The 21746-nt window shown below is 46.0% G+C and overlaps 1 protein-coding gene and 1 pseudogene across 2 annotated transcripts; both read left to right on the top strand.

Annotated features, from left to right (window-relative positions):
• Positions 1-2841: 2841 nt before the first annotated feature.
• Positions 2842-8006, top strand: LOC308216877 (lymphocyte antigen 6E-like; the record flags this gene model as incomplete). The annotated part of the gene is made up of 3 exons (XM_080609588.1): positions 2842-2893; positions 6501-6624; positions 7802-8006. 3 exons carry the CDS (start codon positions 2842-2844, stop codon positions 8004-8006), a joined length of 381 nt encoding a protein of 126 aa, XP_080465714.1.
• A 6800-nt stretch (positions 8007-14806) lies between these two features.
• LOC308217049 (lymphocyte antigen 6E pseudogene) lies at positions 14807-20749 on the top strand (annotated as a pseudogene). Its single transcript has 3 exons — positions 14807-14858; positions 19050-19169; positions 20538-20749. The product of its transcript is annotated as a lymphocyte antigen 6E pseudogene (transcript).
• Positions 20750-21746: the final 997 nt, after the last annotated feature.

Below are 21746 nucleotides of genomic sequence, written 5' to 3'. Positions count from 1 at the left end.
AGGGTGTTCTGGTATTTATTTAAATACAGATGGGCTAACTGAAGAATGGTAGTTTTGTAGAAGTGGTGAATGCTCCATCCCAGTGCTCAAGGCCAGGTTGGACAGAGCCTTGGGTGCCATGGTTTAGTGTGAGGTGTCCCTGCCCATGGCAGGGGGTTGGAACTGGATGATCTTAAGGTCCTTTCCAACACAAACCATTCTGTAATTCTATTTCTGTTCTGAAGGACCAGCAGAAACTTGGTTTTTTGCACTTTTAATCACTTTTCCCATCGTTTTTTCTTATATGTTAATCAGAACAATTTCTGAAATGATTCCCAAAGCATTTATCAAACTTGAAAATCCACATTTGGTAAAACCATCTGATTTTCATAATTACTGTTCAATTTCGGCTTGAAAACGACATAGTTACACCAAAAGAAATCATTTGCCCTTCTCACATGACGATTTCAACCAGGGTTAGAACAAGATGAGCAAAACACTCCCTTCTCCACTCAGCGAGTGTTAAGGAATTAAATCTTTCCACCACACTCTCCACCTCCAGTTAAATCCCCTGTTACTCTTTCCCAAATCTTCCTGAAGTTCATAACTTCCAAATACTTGTAAACTCTGATATTATCTTCTGCTTCCTCAGTCCCTTTAATGTCCCAATCATCTGTGTCCTTTCCACCCTATGTGTTCTTTTAGGTTTATCTTACCTGGCAGCGGTGAGGGATGAAGATAACTTTATCAGAGGGACACATGGGACCAGCTGGAAGAGTGCAGGACCATGTAATGGAAAATCTCAACTGTCAGAAATCCTGCAATAACTCCTTTAAGAAATAGAGCCTTGTCATCTCCAAATCTCAGCAGCTTGCAGGAGGCAAGAGATATTTTAGGTTTTGCTTGGATGAGACTACGAGGGAGGAGGGAAAAAAACCCCAAGTGCCTGGCTGAGCTGCTATTTCTGTACCTGTTAATGGATGCTGTTGGCTGAAATAAATCTGAATGTGGGCTGCCTCTGCAGTGCAACGGCTGCAGAATGGCATCGCCATGTCACTAGAGCCCCCTTTCCTGTTAGTACCTCAAGTAGTAGGCAGTAAAAGGTGATTTACTAATAAAGACTCACGAAATCTCTTCTGGAGAGGGGAAAACAAAACATTACACAAGGAAGAGAGGGCTGCGTTGCATGGAAGGTGCCAGCTTCTGTTTTCCTCCTGCTTGGTGCCTTACGAAGGCATTGGCCTTTCAAAGCCAAACAACGCCCCTCTTTTGAGCTTTCTTGGGTAATTGCCACCTCTGTTCCAACTGAGTTTCATGCTCTACCTATTGAGAAAGCACAAATTTCCTCACCTTAGTCATGCAGGTTCTCCATACGAACAATAGTTATGCATCCAATTTAGAGGTGTTGGAAAGACTTAATCACCTCAAGAACTAACATGTCTTATGGATGAGATAATGACTGTAGGTGGAGGCCAAAATATTGAATGGGAGATGGAAATGTGAGCAACTTTGAGGCTAAAAAGAAAAGGAAATGAAACAGATGGGGAGCAGCATGGGGCAGAGTCGCTGGCAGAGGTTTGGAGCATTCAGGTTGCTCCTGCAGCTACGAGCGTCATGTGAAAGGGATCCAGATGGACCATTTCTGGGACTGTTCCTGCATCCCCACAATTAGATGGCAGAAAGGCAATGGTGGGAGGAAAAAGCAGTAACAACCAGGAGAAGATGGGGAAGATTCTGGTTTTATACAGAGAGAGAGGATGAAACAAGATTAAAAAGGAGGAATAAAGAGCACCATGTGGAAATCCAGTGGAATGTTCCTATTTGGCATTTCAGATGGTTTTGGCTATAATTTCTTTTTCTGAAGACTTAATGAGTTCAGATCCTTGACCAGGCAACTCAGAAGCCCAAGAAGTGTTAAATGCTCCATCCCTGGCAGTGTTCAAGGCCAAGTCTGACAGAGACTTGGTAACACGGTCTAGTGTGAGGTGTCCCTGCCCATGGCAGGGGGTTGGAACTGGATGACCTTAAGGTCCTTTGTAAGCCAAACCATTCCATGATTCTATGATTCTAACCCCTCATTCTCCATGCTTTAACTGGTTTGGGTTTTAGTCACTGGTATTTCTTTTTTTGTAGTTTGTGAAATAAAAATCCCAGCTTGTTCAATATGATGGGAGTGGGTGTTATTTTGTTATTTCTGTTTTTTAATTGAAGTGGTCGTTTTCCTTGCTCAGGCAAATGATTTTCTAATAAGAAAACATTTTTCCTCATATAAAATATCCAATGTTTTAATAGAAACATTTATGATTTTGATCTGCTTTCTTAAAATACCCATAGAAAATGATGCCTGCTCCCCTATAAGAAGCAGTGGCAGAATACTCTCTTTTGATCTAGCTGTGTTGACAATCCTGGGAGACATTCTGTAGCTGTTTCAATCCCAATTTCAATTTCAAATTCAATCCATTTCCATATGCACTAAAACAGCGCGTGAGGATAGGATCCTTCCGGATGCAGCTTGCTTTGAGACCCAGGCAGGCCTGGAAAGGGAAACATTCCTCTTCTCACGTGGACACTGTTTTGTTTCTGTGCTTTGCTTTTCCTCCACTTCTCCAGAATTAGAAACTGGTGCATAGTTAGCACCGGATGAACAAGCTGCATTGTGAAATAAGTAGGGGAAAAAACGAGGGAGCCTGTTCAGATTTACATACTTCCATATACAAGCGCTGACACGCTCCTCTCAATTATCCATCATCTGACACAGCAACCCTATATTTATTATTCCTGCATCAAAGCAAGCACTGCAGAGGTATAAAACCTGCCCTGCGTGAGACCTGCCTGTTTTGGAGGCTGCGACACCTATAAAGGATGAAGACTTCTCTTCTTGTCGTGCTTGTCATAGCCCTGTGCACCGAGAGTGGTGAGTCTCCAAGGATTTCTCTGCATTAGTGAGATCCCCAGATTATGTCTTTGATATTGCAGGATGATGAGGGGATTTTGCAGTGTGAATGGCAAAGCTGAAGGATTATTAGGCTCTAGACAATGAGAATGGGTAAGAAGCCAGGGAATATATCCCCATCAGAAGTTGGAAGGATGCTGAGGAGCTGAAGTTGGGAGTGAGGTACTCACCTCTCCTCATTCATGGAGTCTCAACCCAGTCCTTGGAGTGGCTCAGTGAAGGCAGCTGCAATTCCATAGTGCAGCTCCATGACAAGGTGGGTTAGTTGAGGAATATAAAGAGCTGGACAAGGAATGAACAATATATACAATAAAGCTGCAGATTTGACATATTTTCACTTGCTTGTTTGGTTGCAAGAACAGACCATCATTACCTAATCTGGCAGAGATGGTTGTGCCACAAGAAGATGCATTTCTGTCTCCCATCTCTTTCTTGCAGCTTGTTGCTTCGAGGTGCAACTTTGCCGATGTTGACCCCAGGTCTGGGATGGAGATGTCCCATTCTCATTCTGATAACTGTGTTTTTTAAAGCATACCTGCTTTATAACTCTTTGCGAGGTGTGAAGTTCTGTTCCGTAAATCAGGATGCACTGGGAACCTGCACTTTAGTTTTGCATGATTGGGGTCTGCCAAAGACCTCTGCCTGTGCCTCTAGGATATGCCTTGTTTGCCCTGGGCTGTGGGTCAGGGAAGGAATAGAGGATGCAGCCATGAATATCCCTATGGCTATTCCAGAGGGTAGGGAATATCCCCTTAATGCCCTAAGCTAGGGGGGCTTTTGCCTTGTTGCAAGCTGACTTCTTGTCAGGCTTTGCTGTAGGGTTTTACCTGCACATTACTGATCATTTGGGTCCTGGTTTAATAGAACACTGAGGCTCACACTTAATTTGAGGCTGTAAATGTTCTTACTGTGGGACTTCACAGGCTTTAAACTTGGCATGTGCTAAATCATCGTGATCAATGGGGCTGAGAAAGTCGAGGGCAATAAAAGGATTCTTTTCCTGCAGCTTATCGTCAGCTATAATCACACATTTTGAAGAGATCACGTAATGAGGCAGCAAACTTAGCAAAGGAGTCAGTGGAAATGAGCACATTCGCAGCACTACTTTGCTGTGCAATGTAGCCAGAAGGCTCGTTGCTGTTCCAATTAATCCTGAACCTGGCTGATTTTAACGCTGTAAATCCTACATCTGCTGGCACTTGCTAATGCTTTACAAGTTGAAGTTATTTGGCTTGAATTATTCACATGAAGATCTTCCTTGAGGAATGTTCTTATTCAGTGAGAGCAGAGGTCTTGCTAGGTACAGAGAGGAGATACCCGAAGGCAGCCTGGTTTAACCATCCTGAGTGGGACGTGCTGTTCCTTTCCCCACTCAGTCCTTACTGAAACAGATATCTCAATGGATGCAATAAAATCAGAGGCATTTTCAGTAGCATAAGTAAAAATCTCCTATCATTTGTCTTCATGTCTTAACATATACATATACATCCATACACATCCATACACATCCATACACATCCATACACATCCATACACATCCATACACATCCGAAGTCCTCTGTAGTAAATGCGGAGTCAGAAATTTCTAGTGCACAGAGAGAGGTTGGCAAAATCACCCCTACAGAGAGCTTGCCCCCTTTCCTGGCTGGAAGGGTCCCAGGGCAATCTGGGCTCTGAAATCAGCATCTTTAGGAGGCTGGGATGAAACAGGACTTGGGCATGCAACAAGCGCCACCGTTTCCTGCATAGCTTAAGGAAGTTCTTGGAACAGGCTTGATTAAAGAAGCTGCATTAATTAAGGAATAAAATGAGCTGCATGTCTGGAAAACCCAGTTTGGAGACTCTGCTCTGTTGTATGGCTATTCTGGGAGGAAAGGGTGGGTCCCAGCAGGGTGAAACAGGAATGTTCTTGTGCGGAGTTTGCAAAAGGAAAGAGAATGAAGCTGCACAAGTTTGACTGCAGATGGTCTAAAGGAGGGTCCCAGGCTCTAAAATACATATAAACATAGCCTGTACTATCAGAACAACATTGAATACCTGAGCCAGGCAGGACAGTTGAGAGGTTATGGAGATGGAAATGACCGAGGTAGGAACCAAATTGCAATGGTCTTGGTATTAAGTCAGAGCGAGCAGAGTGCCAGGTCTGAGGCTGTTGAAATCATAAGGGTGTTGAGCATGGGAACAGAGGGAGATAGGATCTGAGTCACTGCAAGCCCAGTTGCCTGGTCTCTGCGTCCTGAGAGAGACAACAGAGGGAGAGTAGGAGCTCTGAGGACTATGGACCACAAGAGGAAAGTGAAGGTCAGTGCTGGGTGGCCATTGAAAGAGAGAAGGGGCTGTTTGTTAAGTGGAATGGGGAGAGAAGACACACAGAGAAGGGTGAATAGCACCCTGAAAAGCATTTTTGTGGCTTCCTGTGACATACAGTGTCATACTCAGGTCACAGTCTGACCTAGGGACAGGTCTGGGCTAGCAGGAAGCTAAGCAGGGCAGAGCCTGTTTGGGTCAGATGAGCTTGTCTAAGGTCAAACAGGGGCAGCAATGAGGTTGGGACATTGCTGGCAGAAGCACTAATGATGACAAATGATTGCATTGAAATGATGGCAAAGAAGCTCAGACAAAGGAGAATAAAAGTGAGGGAGATGAAGAGCAAGTATGGCAAAGAGCTGGTACACGTATAAGATGGGGTTTAATTGTCCATAGATAGAGATATCCTGGAAATGAGAACATGAGTCTGCTCCCCAGTGGGTGACATTACTGCAGAAGTGTTTGCTCCTGATAAACGGAGTAGGAAATTCCCATTATCATGCAAAGAAACCATCCCCAAGGATCTCTTTGCTATGAATGACTGCTTTAGCTTACTGGAGTGCAAGCTGTTTCCATTCATTCCTATTGGCACGGTGCTCTGCAGACGTGCAGCGTTACAGATGTACACATTTTGTTGTGTGAGGCAGTCATTGCCCACGGATGGCTGTAAAAAGGGATCTGTTTCAGCCAAGGGAGTGGTTTGCTGAGCCCTGTCTTCTAGAGGGGAGCTCTGAAAATGAGCTAGACAAATGCAAGCACCCATCTTCACGTAACAAGAAGCAGATCTAGGTCACTCATCCCTTATCTGAGACGTGTTGTGGGGGCATGGTCTGTGACTTGAAGAGGATGTGAAAGGAGATGGACAGGAATCCACTGGTTCCATACAAAAATTAGTAGCCAGTGACTGAGGCTTGGAGGACCAGGTTGGAAAGAAACCACAAGATCTTCCTGCTGCAAGTGGTTGTAGACTGGGGTGTGCTTTCCAAAAGCCCACTGGGGATGCCATACATTTAAATGGATTCAAAGGAGACTCAATAAGTAGCCAGAAGGAAGATCTCTGGAAGGCTACTAAATGAGCAAACCACATCAGTGTCAGGCATCTGAGCTTCAAGTGACTTAGGGCCAAGTTTTGCACACCCAGGAGGTTGTCTGCCTGGGGCCACTGAGCTTGACATCCTCCATCTGCACCAGCAGCACCAGTTTTGCACTCCTATGGATATTTCTAGATGTGATTGATGGGCTTTGTGTGTTCCTCTTGCAGCTTTCTCCTTGACATGTTTCTCCTGCAAAGACGCACCTTCCAACCTGCATTGTCTCAGTACGACCACATGCTCTGACCATGAGAAGTACTGTCTCACAACCTATTCTACCACGGGAATGGGTGAGTGTGGAGCTTTGCCAAGGTTCTGATGACAAGACGGGGTTCAGGTTAGGCTGAATGCAGAGCCTTCTCCCACCGTGAGGTGTGGTGGAAGTGTTCAAGGCCAGGTTGGACAGGGCTTGGAGCACCCTGCTCTAGTGGAAGGTGTCCCTGCCCATGGCAGGGGGTTGGAACTGGGTGAGCTTTAAGGTCCCTCCCAATCCAAACCAGTCTGGGATTCTATGGACTAATAAGGATCATAGCACACAGAGAGCAAAACTTGCAGCAGGTGGGAACTCAGCATAGCCAATCTCTGTTGCAATATGTCATAACAATACTGATGCTTAAACACACTCAGGAAAAGGAGAGACTGGAAGAGACAGGATTTCTCTGCACAAAACCCCTAGTCTCATCTCCAAGCTCAAATATATGCTTACGAGATGGTGGAATTGGAAAGGGCCAGGTACTGTGGAAGGAGCAATCCCAAGGCATGGTAACGGTGACATCTTGCAGTATTGCACTGTACAAATGCATTAGATCTCCAAATTAGATCTCAGAGAAGAGAAGTCTGCATAAGGACCTCAGAGCAGCTTCCAGTATCTGAAGGGGGCTACAAGGATGCTGGAGAGGGACTCTTCATCAGGGACTGCAGTGATAGGACAAGGGGTGATGGGTTCAAACTGAAACAGGGGAAGTTCAGGTTAGAGACAGAGAAGTTCTTCCCTGTGAGGGTGCTGAGGCGCTGGCCCAGGGTGCCCAGAGAAGCTGTGGCTGCCCCATCCCTGGCAGTGTTCAAGGCCAGGTTGGACACAGGGGCTTGGAGCACCCTGCTCCAGTGGAAGGGGTCCCTGCCTATGGCAGGGGTTGGAGCTGGATGAGCTTTAAGGTCCCTTCCAACCCAAACCATTCCATGATTCTATGGTTCTATAAATTCTTGCTGTAGGCTGCATTTCGCTGGCACAGAAAACAGCAGAGGAGTTGTAAGGCCTGGAGATGTTTTCCATAGGTCACATATATACAAACAATGACGCAGTGTGATAAAGCCCAACAGAAAACAAACACAAACAACTTATTCCCCACTGGACATTGTACAGCCAGTCTATCATTGAAATCTGCAAAAAATATATAAAATATATTAAAAATATATATTATAACACCTCCCCCTGACTTTTCTTCTTGTTTTCTCTCTCCTCTTCAGGCAGTGACCGTAACCAGCGTATCACCAAGAGATGCTCTGCCTTTTGCCCAACAATTGACCTGAACATCGGCATAGCTGGTGTTGCTACCAGCTGCTGCGATACCTCCTTGTGCAACATCAGTGGTGCCAGCAGCGTGAAAACCAGCTACACCATGATAGCACTGGGTGTCTTGGCCAGTCTCGCCTGCATCCTCCGGATGGGTTTTTAAAGGGGTTGGAGGGAGATAAAGGCTGCTTGGCCTTGCGTTGTAAGGGATCAAGCTCTCGTCTGTACAGTCTGAATGCTGCCCTGTTTCTCCTACCCGGAATGTCACATCCCATCAGCAAATAGTTTTGCTGTTTCCATGCTCTGATGACAGTGCATAAGAGAACAGCCCTACCTCAAAATGGTGTTTGGAAGAGAAAGGCATGATGAGGATCCCTGTGTATACAGAAGGGCATCATGTAGTCACCATCTCTCCTACTGTTGGCCTTTATAACTCCATGCATTTTTTCCCCTTCATTTTATCCCTGCCATTCTCTTGTGCCATTTTTTCCCTTTATACTATTTTCTGTATGATTTTGCTCCGAGGAAGCCTTTAATATTACAGTTGTTAAACAGAAGCTGGGCACAATAAAGTGCTATTTTATTCTATTGTGTGACTGTGTGGTATGGTACATTGGGTGTAGCGGCTGGATGCATCCATGTTAGCAACAGAAGCAGAGGAGTTAGTCTGCAAGTGGAATTGATACGATGCTGAAATACATTGCAATTGCTTTGCATTCACTTCAGGAAACCTCTCCCCAGATTATTCTTTTCCCTTGCATTGGCAGAAATGTCATTTTTGTGACTCCAATTCTAATTCTATTTAACTTGCTTTCAGTTTCTCTTCTGGGTCAGCAGGCTGAAAGGAAATGGCTGTTGAGCTCTCCAGCAGGCAAACAGAGGGGGACAAGGTGGGTTCCAACGTGAAGGCATCTTGAGCACTAAGTCTTCTTTAAACTGGTTGGAGATCTTCCAGTGGAAATTGCTTTATAAGCATCATGGATTACTTTGAAAGGGGGAAACTATCCTGCATGGTGCTTAAAGGAAAACCATCAGAAAAGACAGATGGTTTCTACTGTGGAATCTGGAAATTTCAGCTTCATTTATAACAAAGTATTAACAATGGAAATAAATCTTTCGTGCCTGCAAATCAAGCGCTCAGCGTGGTTAATATTGAAGGAAATCATTGCCCTGTATTGACCTTCCCTATGGATAATCTTAGGAATGAGAGATTTGCTCACTCAAACCCTTCCAAGTGAGTCACAGGAGGCTGAAAAGCTTTCTCCTGAGCTGAAGAAGCTCTCCTATACCCCAGCAAAGATCTCCCAGGGTAATTAGCTGGGTGCAGCTCACCCAACTGGTTTCCTCTCTATAGACTCATTGCACAGGGAGAGCAGCTACACGCATTGCTCACCCTGCTGGGTATTTGCTGAGAGCAGAGGAACACCACTCCGAAGCAGCCCAATCTCTTGTGGTCTCATGGCTTGAGCTCACATTGACCTGCTCTTACCCTGCTTACCCCCATTCAATTCAACCCCAACTATGCATTCCCTGGCTCTTTTCTCTCTCCCAGCCTTCCCCATTGGCTCTGCTATCCAGCCTTAATCTGGGCTTTACCTCCAACCTCTATTTTCTTACTAGAGCCTCAGTTCATTTACTTCTCCTTGGTGCAATTGTGAGGTTGGCCAAGAATTTCAGTTGTGAGAGCCAGAGCTTGATCTTTAGCCATGAGACTGTCTGTTGTCCCCATGGTTGCTATTGCTCTGCCATCCCTCAGCTGAGCTGGCTCCAGTCTTCTGCCCAATCCAGTGTTCTTCCTCTCCTGCCAGATTTAGAGATATTCAAGTCACACACACACTTAAACACCTTGAATGAGCCAAGAACTGTTCTGAGGGCTTGGATGGCTGTATTCTGCCCCGTACCCAGATCATAACATGGAAACAACCGAACTATTTGAAACAGGCTTCAGGCATAGTTATCCATGGATTTAGGATGTCTTAGGGACAATGCTGGTTGGCAAAAGAGAGTTGGGGCTCGTACTGCTGCAGGTCTTGTCCTTCTGAGCTGGTGAATATAGACTTGCTCTTGCCATCTAGGTTTAAAAGGTCATGTCTTGTGCTGCCTGCACTTGGCAGGTGACTCTGTTTTGGGTTGGGAGGGAACCTGGCATGTGAAGGAAGGTATTAAAATGTGTGGGCAAAGGAGGGGAAGGCACGTGGTAGAGCCTGCTTCTGCTGTGGAAAGTTTCTCCTTATGGCTGTGGCATTAAGTTAGGAACAGAGCTGGGAAGCCAGGGGTTCCATCCCTAAGAGAGCAGCTCAATCCATGGGCCCCAGCCTGGTTTCTCCCTGATCCCATAGGTTTTGCATTCCCTATTGCCCAGCAACACAACACGTGCATGCTTATGTGCAATACTGACCCACATCTCCAGATAAAGACCCTTACATAAAAGGGTCCTTATCTGGAGATGAGAGCATCAGTTGCCCTGAGGCACAGGAGGTCCTAAACCCATAAACCCTCCCTTGGCAATGGGCGTTGTGTAAGAAAAGACTCATCTCTGCCAGTCTCCCTGAGAAACCCTGATGTGACATGTCCCACACAGATGCTGCTGCCTAATTCCACATCCCTCGTCCCAGGGTTTAGTATCTGCTGGCTCCCATGGTTGCATGTTCCATGCATGGCAATGTCGAGCTGCCCTGCAGAGACATCTGTGGTTTGTGGAGGAAAATGAGCATCGCATTCAAACAGTTGGGATTGCTCCTGGGAGGTGGCTGGATCTCTCTGTGAGGATTATCTAAGAGCTTGGTTTTCAGTGCTCTGAGTCACTGCATCAGGACCTGAACCAGCCAAGCAGGCCTTTCCCTGCCTAAATAAGGCACCTGTAGGAGGTGGTAGAACTTCGGCTTTTCCCTCACTCAGGGCTTTATCACCATTGATTCTGAAGGACCTTCTGCTCTCCTTGAATAATTTGGCTGTCTTTTCCCTCACAACATGAAGCCTTTTCCCTTTCTCTTCCCTTATTTGCACAGATCTGATAACACCCAGTGATCTGATGACAAAGCAAGAGACAAAATGAATGCAAAAGGTCAAAGCAAGGTCTTTGCTGGGTCTAGAAAGCTTTTGTAATCCATGGAAAGCGACAAAAGCATCCCTTCCTCAAAATTAACTGGCGTTCTGGTGTCATACAGACACCTCATGGATCCGTTTTGAGTCTCATCCTAGTTTTCACAAATGGGTAGCAATGAGATTGCTCTTCAGAGATGACTCAGACTCAGATTCCTTGGCTATTTTGCAGTCCTCCTCAATCTTAATTAGAATCATATCATCAACTAGGTTGGAAAAGACCTTTAAGTTCATCAAGTCCAACCACACTTCTCAATTGGTGTCCCCTGCTGCAAGCGCTCCTCCAGACTGAAGGCTGTGATGCTGGGCAGCTCCCCACACCGGCTGCTAAGTGTTGCCTCTGTCTGCTTTCGAGTTTCATAATCTGTCCTCTTGAGAAAGAAGGAATCGCTGTGACCCAGTCACAGCGATGGTGTCCTGAGTCACGAGTGGTGTCCCTCAGGGATCGGTGTTGGGACCGGTCTTGTTCAACATCTTTGTCGGTGACATGGACAGGGGGATTGAGTGTGCCCTCAGCAAGTTTGCCGATGGCACCAAGCTGTGTGGTTCGGTTGATACGCCGGAGGGAAGGGATGCCATCCAGAGGGACCTCGACACGCTTGTGAGGTGGGCTGATGCCAACCTGATGAAGTTTAACCATGCCAAGTGCAAGGTCCTACACCTGGGTCAGAGCAATCCCAGGCACAGCTACAGGTTGGGCAGAGAAGAGATTCAGAGCAGCCCTGCAGAGAAGGACTTGGGGGTGTTGGTCGATGGGAAAATGAACATGAGCCGGCTGCAGTGTGCGCTCGCAGCCCAGAAAGCAACCGTACCCTGGGCTGCATCAAGAGCAGCGTGACCAGCAGGTCGAAGGAGGTGATCCTGCCCCTCTGCTCTGCTCTCGGGAGACCTCACTCGCAGCATTGTGTGCAGTTCTGGTGTCCTCAACATAAAAAGGACATGGAACTGTTGGAACAAGTCCAGAGGAGGCCACGAGGATGATCAGGGGCTGGAGCACCTCCTGTATGGAGCCAGGCTGAGAAAGTTGGGGCTGTTGAGCCTGGAGAAGAGAAGCTGCGTGGAGACCTCAGAGCAGCTTCCAGTGTCTGAAGGGGGCTACAGGGATGCTGGGGATGGACTCTTCATCAGGGACTGTAGTGATAGGACAAGGGGTAACGGGTTCAAACTGAAACAGGGGAAGTTTAGATTGGATATAAGGAAGAAATTCTTTACTGAGAGGGTGGTGAGGCACTGGAATGGGTTGCCCAGGGAGGTTGTGAATGCTCCATCCTTGGCGGTGTTCAAGGCCAGGTTGGATGAGGCCTTGGGTAGCATGGTTTAGTGTGGGGTGTCCCTGCCCATGGCAGGGGGGTTGGAACTGGATGATCTTAAGGTCCTTTCCAACCCTGACTATTCTATGATTCTATGATTGTGCTGCAAAATTACCCCTGTCCAGATACTGGGAAGAGGTCATGCTCCAGCATTAGTGCACTCAGGTACTAACAAAGACATTAATGTCCTGGGGACAGCTCCCAGATAACAGCTTCATAGAATCATAGAATGATTTGGGTTGGAAGGGACCTTAAAGCTCATCCAGTCCCAATGCGCTGCCATGGGCAGGGGCACCTTTCCCTAGAGCAGCTTGCTCCAAGTCCCTCTGTCCAACCTGGCCTTGAACACTGCCAGGGATGGGGCAGCCACAGCTTCTCTGGGCACCCTGGGCCAGCGCCTCGGCACCCTCACAGGGAAGAGCTTCTGCCTAAGAGCTCATCTCAGTCTCCCCTCTGGCAGGTTCAAGCCATTCCCCTTGGCCTGTCCCTACAGGCCCTTGTCCCAAGCCCCTCTCCGGGTTTCCTGCAGCCCCTTTAGGCACTGAAGCTGCTCTAAGGTCTCCCCTTCAGGAGCCTTCTCTTGTCCAGGCTGAACCAGCCCAACTCTCTCAGCCTGGCTCCAGAGCAGAGATGCTCCAGCCCTCTGATCATTTTGACGTATAAAAGTTTGATTTCTACTCAAACTTCTCTCCTCAACACACATTTGTTGCAGTGCTGAGGATATTTTAGCCCCACCACTCTTTCAAAGCTGACCTGCACTGAGCCAGCATCCTCCTGCATGAAGGTTGATGCAGGAACAAACAGATGTTGGCAAAGTCAACATGAGGGGGGATATGGCAATAATTAGAGCACTGTTTCATTCATGGAGGAAGGGAAAAGGAATATACATAACAGAATTATATATATGTATAATATATATATAATATATATAATATATATATAATATATATAATTATATATTATATATGATATAATTAATAGGATCAGAAGAAAGAAGATGGTTGCTTCCTTTTACCCTCATTGCCAAATACCAGCAAGAAAACACACCTACTAATTATGAAGAGCAGCCTGTTTATAAGACACTTGGGCAGTAAACTGGATTGCCTTCTGTGAAGCAGAAGATCACCACCAGCTCATCCCCTGCTGACCACAGAAACCTGCAAACACAAAAGCAAGGATGTTTGAGGCATCCCTGCCCATGGCAGGGGGTTCGAACTGGACGATCTTAAGGTCCTCTCCAACCGAAACCATGCTATGATTCTATGTCTATTTTGACATCAAGCTTGAACAACTCTGGAATTTACCACCTGATGATGTCATTCTAGGAGCAGATTAAGGAGGGCCTGATAAAGTGTCAAGGCTCACATGGATAAGGAAATCATCCAGTGTTGGAGTGATTCATATTAGAAACAGACCAAAATACCCTACTGATGGCTAATTCTAGGGAAGTGCCTGTGATGTTATTCCATAATTGCCAGCAAAAGAGAGGGTTTGGCATATTTTGCTTCTTCACATTCCTCTACCTGCTGTCCAGGACTAATCTCACCTTGGAAGAAGCTCCATTGAGATGTCAGCTCAAGGGCCTACAAGATGCATCTTGTGTTAAGGTCTATTTCCCAGACTGTCAGAAAGAGATTGCAAGAAATCCAGAGGAGAGCAACACAGAGGAATAGAAGAAAAAGGATTGACCTAAGAGGAGAGATTGAAAAGGAGGCAGTTTGAGAGATGGCTTTTTTCCAAGTGGAAAAGCAATTCCAGGAGGCCAATGGTTGGTATTGTAAATGGAGGGGTGATTTCCAGAAACCACTGGGTATGGAGGAAAGCAGAGCCGCTAAAGGATCCCTGAAATAGAGGCAAACTTCATTAAATAAAAGGCATTTAGGGTATTTGAGAATTACAACCAAGAGAAGAGCAAGCAGGGGGATTAAATACAAGTAATGGAAAAATAGAAAGAATTGAGGACTAACATTAACTAACATAACTAACATAACTAACATAATTGAGAACTAACATTAACATTTGAGGTAAATCTCTTTAACTAACCATTAGCTAATATTTTTTAGTGTAAAAGACACTGATTTTATTGCAGGTAAAACAGTGCAGGCCGGTTGTGTCTGAGCTTTTGGTACTATGGAATAATGAAAGCAAATGAATGGTATGGATGCTGTTACATCCCATACTGTCTATCCAAAGGGATAAGGAAAATGCACTGCTAGGACTATCTTCCCATGCCTTTGGGCTCTGCTATTTCATCAGTGCTGCTGCTGTTTCTGCTGGGAGGAAGGAAAGGAAGAAGCTTGGAAGAGAAGAGAGCAGATCCTCATTTCCCATCACTGATACAACCGGCAAAGCAAGAAATGTGCTGCTAAAGGGACTTTTCCCCAAGGTTCCATGGGCACCAGCATGAACTCCCACATACATATTACACACCCTTGGGTTGATTTCATGTCCACCTGTGAGCCATCTGGAACCTGTAAGACTGCTGCCATTCAAAAGGTATATAACCTGCCCTCCAACATCTTCCCAGTCCAGCTGAGAGGATCTGGTGGAGATGAAGACTACTCTTGTCACCTTGCTGGCTGCTGTCCTGTGTGTGGAGCAAGGTGAGCCTCTCATGTTGCTACTAGTTCAGATAAGAGTTATAGATGGTGAAAGGGTTTAATGCGGCAGAAATTCAGTGAGCTGTCCCCAGCTTTGCAGAATTGCATCATTACAGCCATGCTGTCACCAGCTTCCTTTTGTACCTTGATTAGCTTCAGAAATAAGAACTTGATAGACTAATTCTTCTTTACAGCAGGTAGTACTGAGTGAAAGAGCTCTAATGGTACAGCACCGAATGCCAGGTTAAATCCATATAGTCTACGGGATCTTCTCAAATGGTGCAAGTTGGAAGTGTCAGAAAGCATGACATAGATTTACTTATGGATTTACTTACGGATTTATTTATCCATGTCAGGTTTTGAGTATTTAATATAGTATTATTGTACAGAATTTTCTGTACTGCTTCTTCCTCCACATGGTTTGCCATGTGCCTTGCTTCTTAGGAAACACAACAGTGAGAACTCTTATAGATGAAATCAGAGGCAGAGGTGAAATTGTTTTTCTATGCATATGTCATGTTAAAGGCATCCTTCTCCCAAAGGGAGAGTTACTCCGAATGTGTGTCCTCCTTCTGGGACTGATCCGTGTGTGTTGCTACATCGCTACTTGCACATAGGAATCATGACCAGATTGCCAGTATTTCCCCCACACCTGATGGTATCCCAGAAACCATGATACATATCTAGCAGGGGTTGAGAAAGAGGCATCTAATTAATTCTTGCTTTCTGATGTATCAACCCCCTACTCCTACATTTTATGGACAGATGGTTCTGCAGCAAGTCTGGAAGATCAGAAGCTTTGGACAGTTTTGGGGTGGGAAAAGCATTCAGTTCTTGAAAAAGGAAAGGATTTTGTGCCTGTAATTCCTGGATGCAGTGACACAACATGGACAGAGGAGAGTCATTGTCAAAGGCAACGTCCTCAGTGTTAGCCAGGTTTAAGTAGAAAGGTAACAGAGATCCAAGACTCTGGTAGCACATAGAATCATAGAATCATCGAACAGTGTGGGTTGGAAGATCATCCAGTTCCAACCCCCTGCCATGGGCAGGGACACCTCACACTAAACCATGGCACCCAAGGCTCTGTCCAACCTGGCCTTGAACACTGCTTGAGATGGAGCATTCACCACTTCTCTGGGCACCCTGTGCCAGCGCCCCACCAGCCTCACAGGGAAGAACTTCTGCCTTAGATCTAACCTGAACTTCCCCTGCTTCAGTTTGAACCCATTTTTCATGGCAGGATACCTTATTGCTATAGTGGGCTGATTACATTTTATATTGGCATCAGCTTCCAAATGGACTTAAGGGCAGTCTTTTACTGGGCACCTTTCTACAGCCCAGTCTAGATCACAGAAAGCTGGTAATTCTAATATCAATGCTTCCATATTCAAGGTCAAGACATTGCAGCTATATGGCTTAGCACAAGAACAAAGGAAAACTTGGAGATAACGGTTATTTGATCTTTCTCATGTATTTAGGATTCCTGATAAGATCCTAATAAGCAACTTCAGATCAAAACTGTTGATCTGTCAGCCTCCCAGAGAGGGTCTGTCACCATTTGCATCCTGGAATTCACCATTACCATGTAAATGAGGCCCTCAGTGATATGGTTTAGCGGTGGTCTTGCCAGTCCTGGGGTAACGGTTGGGCTTGATGATCTTAAAGTTCTTTTCCAACCTGGTTGATTCGATGATTACATTATGTCCAGAAGAGACCTTAAAAGGTCTTAATCCTTTTCCCTGCTTCAATGCTGGATCAAATCAGGCAGATGTTTGTCTAATGTGTCCTTGGAAGTTTTCAACAAACATTCCACAGCCTGGAAGTGCTCAGACTCATCCTTTTAGAAAATAAGTATCTTAACATCTCTTTTTGTCCAGTGCTGTGTTTTCACCATAGGATGAGTAGAACGCTTCGTTACTTTCTTCTTTGCAGCTTATGTTGCTTGCATGAAGAAGATTACTTTGTCTTTCCTCTGCATTTTATCACTTTTAATAAGCGAACTAAACATTTCCAACCTTTTCTACAAGGTCACATTTTCAAGATCACCGACAATTTCTCCTCCCTCCCTCTGGTCTCCCTCCAAATGCTTTGCATAGTTTTTGAAGTGCTGCATACAGATTTGGTCACCAGCGTTCCAGCCGAGGCCTTGCCAGGGTGGAAAGGCCACTTTGCATATCTTGCACATGACATTGCTGCTCATGTTCTCTTGGGTGACGTTTGTTTTCGTTGCTGCAGTGTGACACAGTTGACTCCTGCTATTTACACCACAGTCCTTACTTGTAACTCAAATACTTGTTCTTCATCTGACATTTAAGTGGCTCACTTTTATCTTATTGCAAAATATTTCTTTTTATTTAACTGAATCCGTTCTTTTTTTCTTTCTTTTATCGCATTAATCTGTCAAAATCACTTAGAACTCTACTTGCAGTCTGTTTTCATCTATTTGGCTGTAGCATCATCTGAAAATATGATGTACACTGCCAGGGATGAAGCATTTACTACTTCTTTGGGCACCCTGTGCCAGCGCCTCAGCACCCTCACAGAAAAGAACTTCTTCCTTATCTCCAATCTAAGCTTCCCCTGTTTCAGTTTGAACCCATCACCCCTTGTCCTATCACTGCAGCCCCTGATGAAGAGTCCCTCTCCAGCATCCTTGTAGCCCCCTTCAGACACTGGAAGCTGCTCTGAGGTCTCCACGCAGCTTCTCTTCTCCAGGCTGAACAGCCCCAATGTTCTCAGCTTGTCCCCATATGGGAGGTGCTTCAGCCCCTGATCACCCTTGTGGCCCAACCCTAATTATTCTATGATTCTATGTGCATCCTCTAATCCCATCCCTACGCTCACTAAGTGATGATACCATATAGACCTGAGCACAAACAGAGCTCTGGAGAGCCTTGTGAGTTGCACTGCTTCAACTGGTTGGACCAATAACCATTGTGAACTACGCTGTGAGGGTGTTTTCATGTCTGGCTTTGCACCCGTTCTGTTGTATTTTCACTCTCTTGTTTCCTGGGCTTGATCATAACAATGTCATTCAAGTTTTGGGAAAACACTGCATCTCCTCTATTCTTACATGAAGATTCAACTTTCTTACTGCCAGCTTCTTATCAGGCAAAACTGCACTCACAGGAAGGTGTCCTCTAGTTGCTTTCTGCCCTTTCCATACTGGCACGCTCTCCCCAGACTTACCAGGAACTTAGCAAGCATTCAGCACTGTGTTTGCTTCCCTTTCCAAAAACATCTGTGTTCTTACAGTAACTCATCCCCTCTCCCACATACACAAACACATGCTTTTGCTCAGGGTGATTTCGCAAGCTCAGAACCAAACCACCACCATAAAACCTTTAAATCTGCCTTGTTGGGGAGTGCTCTGCAGACACTGCCGTGCGGTTTCTCATCCAGACTGTGTTTTCACTCCTCTTCCTTTTTATCACTACTTTACAGAGGTCTGTCCTACCACCTTCTGGATTTGAGGGTAAGTATATACATTCTTGACAGGGAAGACAACTCACCACTGCCTGCCCTTCATCGTCTTTATTGCAGATGTATGAATTATCTCAGCAAAACTCCATTTACCAGTTAAAGCATCCTTTTGGTTAAGACTTCCCATTTATTCTCTATCTCACAGTAGTACGCAGAAGTTCAACGAAGCATCTGACTACTCTCAGCAGACTTCCTAGGACTGAGGTTAGGCCAGTTCAGGTAGTGGCATTCAACCACAAGAAAGGACACGTGACAGTAATCTCTGAGCCACATGAAAGACAAGCAGGACACTGGCCATTATCCACATTGAATGTTCCAGGCATCCTCAAGTTGTCCCTAGCATGCCGTACCTAAGTTTGTAAAGGAGAAGCAACTGAGTAGTAGTTGGCAATTCACATGGCACAGCCCTCAGGACAGAGAAGCTATTGCTCAGTAATAATCTCCAACATAAAAGACCCCAAGTCCTTGAATTCCACTCACATCTACTGCTGCCAGAGATTGCAAACAGATCGATAACACTTCGCAGTCTGAGACATACGAGACAGGGAGGGATTTAACTGCTGCCACAGGTCAAGGGATAAAGAAAGTCACTGGTCATTCACACACAAACACTCATCATTCTATAACAAGAAAAATGAAGATATCTAGATTGTAGGGATTGTGGTTCCTAAACCATGTAATGTGCTTTTTCTCTTTTATTTTTTCTCCTAGCTTACTCATTTATGTGCTACGTGTGCCAAGAACAGGAGTCCAACAAGGACTGTTTGACCATTTCCATGTGCCAAAAGGAAGACAAATACTGCGTGACTATCCGTAACAACATTGGAACAGGTACCTTACTGAACATCACCTTGTTTGTGCTGTGGAAGAACAGTCCTAGGAATGGGCTCTCATCCCACTCTTGGCCACATATGGAAACAATAGCCCATGATCATCAACAGTTAGGAACCATCCACCTTGTTGCTCACTATTAGAGTCACCGCAGTGTCATTGTATGTTTGATGTCCTTACCAGGAGCTGGGGAAATGGAAGATACATAGCAGCAACAGAGTGAACTCAAGCCTGGGGGTCTGTGCACTGCTTCATTGTTAGCTTCCCCCCAGCTTTCTGCTGACCCTAACCATTGAATCATTGAATCATAGAATGGTTTGGGTTGGAAAGGACCTTAAGATCATCCAGTTCCAATCCCCTGCCATGGGCAGGAATACCTAGCACTAAACCATGTCATCCAAGATTGCCATGGCAATATTCACCCTCAGGGTTGTTTCCAAAGAAGTTTGGGCAAAAGAAGAGGGCCATAAAGATGCTCAGGGGTCTGGAGCAGCTCTGCACTGGAGCCAGGCTGAGAGAGCTGGGCTGGGTCAACCTGGACAAGAGAAGGCTCCTGAAGGGGAGACCTTAGAGCAGCTTCAGTGCCTAAAGGGGCTGCAGGAAACCCGGAGAGGGGCTTGGGGCAAGGGCCTGTAGGGACAGGCCAAGGGGAATGGCTTGAACCTGCCAGAGGGGAGACTGAGATGAGCTCTTAGGCAGAAGCTCTTCCCTGTGAGGGTGCCGAGGCGCTGGCACAGGGTGCCCAGAGAAGCTGTGGCTGCCCCATCCCTGGCAGTGTTCAAGGCCAGGTTGGACACAGGGGCTTGGAGCAAGCTGCTCCAGTGGAAGGGGTCCCTGCCCGTGGCAGGGGGTTGGAACTGGATGAGCTTTAAGGTCCCTTCCAACCCAAACCATTCTATGATTCTATGTAAACTGCACCATGGCTGACTCCCTCTGCCATGTAAAATCCTTCAGATCTCTCCTCTGGGCTCTACACCCTCAAAGTGTGGGTCTTTGAGAGACCATGTGTTCTCAGGACAAATCTCAGGTCATGCAATACATTCCCCCCCGGTTTTATGCTGAAGGAGAACCATCTTAGAGGTCAGAAACCCAGCACAAGCATCATTTCAGGCAACTTGAACTAAAAGCCACCCATTAATGCCTCCACTACAGGGACACATGGAACATGGAGCCCAGGGAAACCACGACCATGCTGCAGCAATGTAGACATGGCCAGGCTGTTGCTAGTCCTGAGCAGAGGATATATTTGACTTGGGGACTTGTGCCTGCCCTTCCTTTATTCACCAATGCAGATTAAGCCATGGAAACATTTAACCACGATTCTTACATTCTACCCTTTCTTTTTTTCACCCTTCTCTTCTGTATTAGAGCCCAACAAGCCTAAATACGTCATCTCTAAGATGTGTTCTCCAACGTGTCCTGCAACAAGCCAGCAGCAAACCCCACACCATCAGAGGGTTTCTTGCTGTGAGAAACCATTATGCAATGTGAATGGAGTCAGCAGCAAGCAAAGCAGCTATGGAGTGATGTCCCTAGGTGTCCTAGCCAGTATCACTTACGTGTGGACTGTGATGGATTAGGAAAAACTCTCCATGATGGCTTTGTTGGCTGAAATAAAAGCGTGTTGCTCTGGGATAACTGCTGCTATCAAAGAGTTGTGCTTTGAGAGAATCTGACCAAGTTGGGTGCTGAACTCCCATTGATTTCCTAAGCCTGCTTGAATCCTAAATGTCCCCAGACATTCAAGTCACTGAAGGAAACAGAGAAAAGACACACCTCTTGGCATGTTTGGGCTTCAAATCGTTACAGCTCTGAAGAGATGCTCTAAGACATATTTTTGTCTCGTAAGGTTTCAAAGCACTGTAAGGAATAACAACCCAACCTGCCTGAAACACGGGTAATAGCTCAATAGTTATGTCAGCACTTCAGTATCTTCTGTTCACAGTCAGTTGGTTATCACACATCAGTCAAGCAGGTCAAAACCAAGTAAGAAAAGGTGAAGCTTATTCCTGGTAGTAGTTTTGACATTCCTTCAGCCTCAGTGGGGAGCAATTTCTGGCTCCACTGGCTCTTTGCTCTCATTTTGCAATGAGCATCCGTTATCGCCCAGGTCCAATGTGTTGGCTGAGCTTAGGGAAAAGGCAGAGAGCAGCAAATGCGGCTGAGAGAGGAAAAGGCAGCAGCAGGGTATGAGTAGGGAGACGGAAGGGAGAAGGGAAGCAGCACGGTGAGCCCTGTGCTGGGAATTGCCTGCACACTTGCTCCTCATGGACCTGGTCCAGCTGGAAATGATGTCCCTGTATCTATTTCCTTCTTCTTCTGCAGGGCCAAACCAACCTGACAGCAGTTGCCAAGCCCAGCTTTTAGTGAGATGGCTTCTACAAAACCACGTTCCTGGCCTAGAAATGACTGGGCTTTGTTTGGTTTTCGCTCCCTCCTCTCCCTGAGAGAGCTGCAGCTGAGTGGAAGGCAGAAAAGCTCTGTAGGAGACGCAAGGGTGTCTACAGAGAAGAAGAAGGGCAGGCGGCCAGCGACTAACACAAACAGCCCAGAGCTTCTCAATCATATCCCTGTGCA

This window comes from Psittacula echo (assembly GCF_963264785.1).
Source record: "Psittacula echo genome assembly, chromosome: 2".
Lineage (NCBI taxonomy): Eukaryota > Metazoa > Chordata > Aves > Psittaciformes > Psittacidae > Psittacula > Psittacula echo.
The sequence above is the reverse complement of the archived record's forward strand: the minus strand, read 5'-3'. Positions and strand labels throughout refer to the sequence as shown.